At 34.0% G+C, this 6,281-nt stretch overlaps 1 protein-coding gene across 1 annotated transcript; it reads left to right on the top strand.

Annotated features, from left to right (window-relative positions):
* The first annotated feature begins 2,755 nt into the window (after positions 1–2,755).
* LOC131150332 (UPF0481 protein At3g47200-like) lies at positions 2,756–4,284 on the top strand. Its single transcript, XM_058100976.1, has one exon. The coding sequence runs from the start codon at positions 2,831–2,833 to the stop codon at positions 4,214–4,216; it is 1,386 nt and encodes a 461-aa protein (XP_057956959.1). The 5' UTR covers positions 2,756–2,830; the 3' UTR covers positions 4,217–4,284.
* The last annotated feature ends 1,997 nt before the right edge of the window (positions 4,285–6,281 follow it).

The following is a 6,281-nucleotide window of genomic DNA, read 5'->3' as shown; positions in this document are numbered from 1 at the left end:
TCTTCGGCCTGAAGCCGGCCTGCGACTTACGACATTGGCTCATAGCCAACCCGCGAACACGGCGCCACCGGCACATGGCTAGTCCCCGACTCACATGGCATCGTACTGGCGCTAAACTGGTGGATCCACACCCTTCGACCTGATTTGCCGGAATAGGCTCACGCCCTCGTATATAAAGCCGGATACTCTTGCCTGCATGACAGGCGATAACACGCCCTCGGATAGGGAGCCAGACACTCTCAGTACCTGGAATAATTTCAGAACCGCGTTCCTACTAGCATTTTAACATATCACACACACATGCATGCTCATATAACCAAACAAACCACACTCATTTGGTAATCTAAATCATGGTTTTCCAAAAAAATACATTTTAAACAAAGTCAAGGCACAACCATCCCTATCATAGTATAAATCACATATATACTCGATTTTCAACAAAACCCGGGATTCAGCCCGTCGCCCCCTTTTTCCCAAAACTGTAAAAATGAAAAACCCATAGTTTTCCCTGTTAGATCCCCCCAAATGAGTAGCCAAAACACACATAGGACCGTGGACCACAGTTCCACTGAGTCCGATTTCAAAAATTACCAATATAAACATAGTTCCCCTTACCTTAACCTCGTAAGCAAATCCCAAACTCCAAGGTCCCTAAACAGCGAACCGAGTTTCAAAACCTACAAATCACAATACAGAATATGTTCACTAGACAGTTACCTACAAATCTACCGGATTAGAATCGAAAACCGAGTCTTACCTCGATTTTACGCCGAAACCCAAAAATCACCGAAACGAGATTCCGATCCATAGAAGTTGTAGAAAATCCTTTCACGATCCTCATGGTAGCTTCCGTTTTCCGATTCCGTCAACGATCGGCGAAGAATTCTAGAGAGAATGAGTAGGGAGAGGTTTAGAGAGAGAGAGAGAGAGAGAGAGAGATTTGAGATTTCTTAATGAGGAAGTAAAGGAAATTTCCTTTTATAGCCCTTTGACCCGGCAATTTCCAATTTTGCCCCTCTCTTAATATTTAAACCTCTTTTTCATATTTCGGGTTCTTACAGTCGCTGCCTCTTGTGTTAACTCGCCGTCTCTGTGTTACTCGCTATCGTAGGTAGCAGCTTCATTGTCCTAGGTTCACTGTCGTAGCTCCTCCCAACTACGTCGTCATCATAGCTTCAGATGAAACCGCGTTGCCGAAAAACCTTGACTGCTTCTCCCTTGCGCCGCTCACGCTATGTCTCGCCATCACCTTGAAATAGACATCACGCCATCACTGTGAAATAGACGTCGTCGTCGCAGGTAGCAGCTTCATTGTTTGTCGGCAGCCTGTCACAGCTACGTCATTGTCGTTGCTTCAAATGAAACTGCATCACTGGAAAACCCTAACTGCTTCTCCCTTGCGCCGCTTGCACTGTGTCTCACAGTCACCGTGAAACAAACGTCTCCGTCGAAGTTAGTAGCTTCGTCGTCTAGGTTTGTTGTCGGCAGCCAACCGCGTCGCTGGAAAAACCTGCTTCTCCCTTGCGCTACTTACACTAGGGTTTCTCCACATTATTATTAATTATATGTCTTTAAGACTTGGTAGAGTTCAACAAATAAAAATATGTGCTCATTAAGTTGGGAGGAATTCTTGTCAGTCTTATCATATCTAGGGGGTGTTTAAACTTGATTTTTATCATTGTCACTTCCAAGAAGTTTCAAGTTACTTACTTGTTTCTTCCTTGTTATTTTTTAATGATATTAACTTTCTCAATATATATATATATATATATATATATATATATATATATATGCAATTAATTACAAGGCCAGTGAAGAATGCACAGTTAGCAAAATAATTTTTAATAGAATTGGTTCTAATATTGATAGAGTTAGGTTTTGATAATATTTTGATTTATGTTTTTTTAAAAGTTATACTTTAATGACTATATTTTATTTTTTACTGTATATATAACTTGCATTTTTTCTGTATCTTAATTCATATCCTTATATCTTTTGTTGGATACGGTGACTTATCTCTTTTTTCTTTTCTTTTTAGGCATTAAATCAACAGATTCACAAAGATAAAATATCTCCAAAATATTTTTTAGGAAAAATAGTACATGTAAGTATAAATTTTATGTAATAAATATAATTAAGACTACTTATTATTATAATCAAATTTGCATCTTAATTAAATAAAATTTTTAATAAAAAATTTTTATCATCTAGTACAAAAGAATTAAGTTGTCAAATTATAATAAAATGTGAGAAATATAAAACATAAGATACCTTATAAAAGAATTAAACAAAATGCAACAGAGTATTGAATGTTGCATATTTTTTTATGTCATTAATTAAGTTATCAAATTATAATAAAATGTGAGAAATATAAAACATAAGATACCGTATAAAAGAATAAAATAAAATGCAACAGAGTATTGAATGTTGTTGCATATTTGTCACTAATAGGTATATATACCGAAAATTTGTCATTTATAAATATATTCACATGTCTATATATATATATATATATTGTCCAGGGCACATAAACTCATGAGAAAGGGAAAAGATTCTCCACAAGCATTGTTGGATGCTAGCTATAGCTAGTTTATTTATATTTAATTTTTTATTTATGTTACCGAATAAATAGGCAATGAAATATATTTTTATAAAATAATGTTAACAAAGTTATAAAAAAAAAAAAAAAGAATGTGTGTAAGAGATAAATTCTCGATGTAAAATTTGAAATTCATGAATTGTAAATATTAATTGTCACATCACTTTATTTAATCCAATTAAATATTAATATAATACACGTATGTCTTAACATTTTTTTTAGACTGCTCGTATGTGTTTCTCTCTCTGTACAAGTATTTCATTTCTAGATATTCACGTGAGTATACATAGTCTAGATCTAGATGAGATGGGGAACAAGGCTCGTAAAACAAGCCAGAAAATTACAAATACGGAAGAACAGGTGCCTCACTCTTCAATTGATGTGAATAAATTGGTAGTAGACTCCATTAAAGGGTATCTCAGTTTGGTCGATCCCCTGCAGCACGAGTACTGTATATATAGAATTCCACAGAGACTGCGCCGCACAAAAGAAAATGCATACACACCGCAAGTTGTCTCCATCGGCCCTCTCCACCATAAAGACAAGAATTTACTACGACTGCAGAATTTGAAACTAAGCTTCCTCAGGAATTTCCTGGATAAATTTAACATGGATTTGAATAATTGCGTCAAGGAGATTACAACATGGGATGCAAGAGTCCGCGGTTGTTACGCTGAGAAAATTGAAGTCAGCATCAAAGAACTAGCAGAAATTGTCCAGGTGGATGGCGTTTTCATTATCGAGGTCTTGCTGAGGTTTGGCGCTGATGATGCTGATCGTAACAATTGTACCACGAGTGACAACAACAATAGCGACCCCAGACATTTTAAAGCATGGGCGCTGTCCAGCTTGCGGCCTGACATGGTATTGCTGGAAAACCAGCTTCCGTTCTTCGTTCTTGAGGGTCTGTTCAACATGGCTTTCCCTGCTAACGAGCGTATATTAATGACCTCACTGCTTGATCTCTCCCTGAAATATTTCCATGACTTGATGCTAACGACGCCGCCCGCGTCGAAGAAAGACTTGTCCCAATCCGAGATACAGCACTTCGTTGATTTACTGAGAATCTGTCATCTCCCGTCATCCCTCCGCAGGCCGACAGCCACTTCTCCGACCGCCCAACGCGTGTCCATACGCAATGCAACACAGCTGCAGGCTGCCGGAATGAAGGTCATCAAGAAAAGCGGAAAGACTCGACTGCTGGATATCGACTACGAGGCCGGGAAGCTGCAAATCCCGCACATGAAAATCAGAGACGAGACGGAAATCGTGCTCAGAAATCTCATCGCCTTGGAGATATTTCGCTACAGACACGATAGTTACATTATAGATTATGTTTACTTCATGGATGACTTCATTGAAAACACCAAAGACGTGGACCTGCTCATTCAAAATGGCATCATCGAGAACTGGCTGGGCGACAACTACTCGGTCGCGCTAATGTTCAACACTCTCACCAAGGAGAACAAGTTCTGCAAAGTTGCACGGCACCGTTGGGAGGCAACCCTGAAGAGCGAGTATTGCAGCACTCCGTGGAGAATTGCTTCTACCTCTGCCGCCATCATTCTCCTGCTCCTCACTTTTTCACAAACCATTTTCTCTGCCATTTCGTTGTAGGTTTTAAGTGGTTTGCTAATTTGTGCGGTGCACATATAATAAGATTAACGTTGAACCTTTTTCTGTCACGATGATGTTAGCGGTGTGATGTTCGGATGATAAATATATATATATATATTATTTTTTATTGTTAGACAAAATTTATTTTAAACATTCTATTTTTAATTAGTTCAATCAATTAATAACTCATACTTAATCATTTTATGCAATTTTTTGTCATTGTAATTGGATCTAAAAATATTAGTGAATGTATCTTATATATATATATATATATATATATATATATATATATATATTATAAATATTGAAACTTCATGTTTTATTTTTAATGTTCATATTTTATTTTTAACGGACTCTTAATACCATATTATAAAAATATATTAAAACTAATTATACTTCTAATGAGAAATAGTTAAGAAGTAATGGTTTATGCTTTGGAATCCACCAATCACAAGATATCATATTAGTACATGGACCATAAAAGTATTATGCTTTGGGCTCCAATTATGTGGGTTGACTAATTCATTGGACGGTTTCTATCCTCCAATTTATAAGTATAATTAAATTATTTTAGATGACAACTTTAACTACATAAAAAATTAACATATACAAGTTGTTAATGCTAATTAAAAATATTGGAGTAAAATCAATTTCTTTCAATAGCATAGAGACTAACTTATAACTTTACTCTTATTTTACTTTATTTGTAATTTTTTTTTTGTTTTTTAAAAAACTTAGATTATACCTTGTACAATTAGTCTCTTTAAAAGGTCTTTAAAAAATGTACTGAAGAATTGTATAATGTTGAAATACCTTTGGAGAGAAAATATAATTTCAGAATGTCACAGTAAGTGATCATCATTTTTTAGAAGTGAGAACATCGGATAGATTCGTCTTATGGTTGTGCATAGAAGAATAGAATAGGGATGAAAGAGAGCCATATCCCATGTGGCCTTATGGTTGATCAAAATCAAATATCCACTATAGTATAAATAATAATTATACTATAACAATTATAATTTTACTAATTATTTTTTCCAAAATTAAAAAAACTCATTTTTTTAACTATATTTTCTCTTCATGTCAAATACTATTAAAAATAAAAATTTGTTCTAATATGACTAAAAATTGAGAAAAATTAATCTTAAGGATGTGTAAAATTAAAATTTTGTTAGTTTGTAGACATTAATATATATATATATATATATATATGTCCATATTTAATTTAATTAGCCATAAATAAAATAATTTGAATTATGACCAGCTATATATTTGAATTGTAGAACTTAAAAATATATGATGTTTGTACCTAATTTATTTAGTCAAAACTAAATAAATTTATTACTAATTATATATATATATATATATATATTTATATAAGTCCATAATTAATTTAAGTAGCCATAAATAAAATAATTTGAATTATGACCACCTATATATTTGAATTGTAGAACTTTAAAATATATGATGTTTGTACTTAATTTATTTAGTCAGAACTAAATAAATTTATTACTAATTAAGAGAGAAGCCACACATGGATCTAGCCTTCGCTCTTTGTAATTTTTGTAATTGAAAAATATCAACAAGTTTTGAATTGTATATATGCAATTTATTCCTGACTCAAACATTCATCATTCATAATCAAAATTACGCTCATGAAGATTGGATATGAGTTGACCCTCTGACATAATTAAATTTGTCACCCAAAAGATCCACATTGTCTATTTTGCAAATACGCTCCTCAAGCCCTCGAATTGATAGATCTACTTTTAGAGAGACCGAATCAAAGGATTTTTCTTCTTTTTTTTTTTTTTCATTGTAAAATCTATAGATATTGTACCCATTATTTCAAAATTAAATATTTGTATAGAATTTTCTTGTCTTAAGTTTGGGGTACAAATTTTGTTGTTACCAATTTTTGGCCTGCCAGGTGGGACCATGCTACCTTTCATCTTTTTTTCCTTTATAATAAACTTTCAATTCCACATTCTCAAATATATCAATACCAGATTCTGGTTTGGGGTGTATGCCAGCGGATGCGAGTGTATTTGCATGGTGATCCCCA

This window comes from Malania oleifera, chromosome 3 (assembly GCF_029873635.1).
Source record: "Malania oleifera isolate guangnan ecotype guangnan chromosome 3, ASM2987363v1, whole genome shotgun sequence".
NCBI lineage: Eukaryota > Viridiplantae > Streptophyta > Magnoliopsida > Santalales > Ximeniaceae > Malania > Malania oleifera.
Note: the sequence above shows the minus strand (reverse complement) of the source record. Positions and strands in the feature narration are given on the sequence as shown.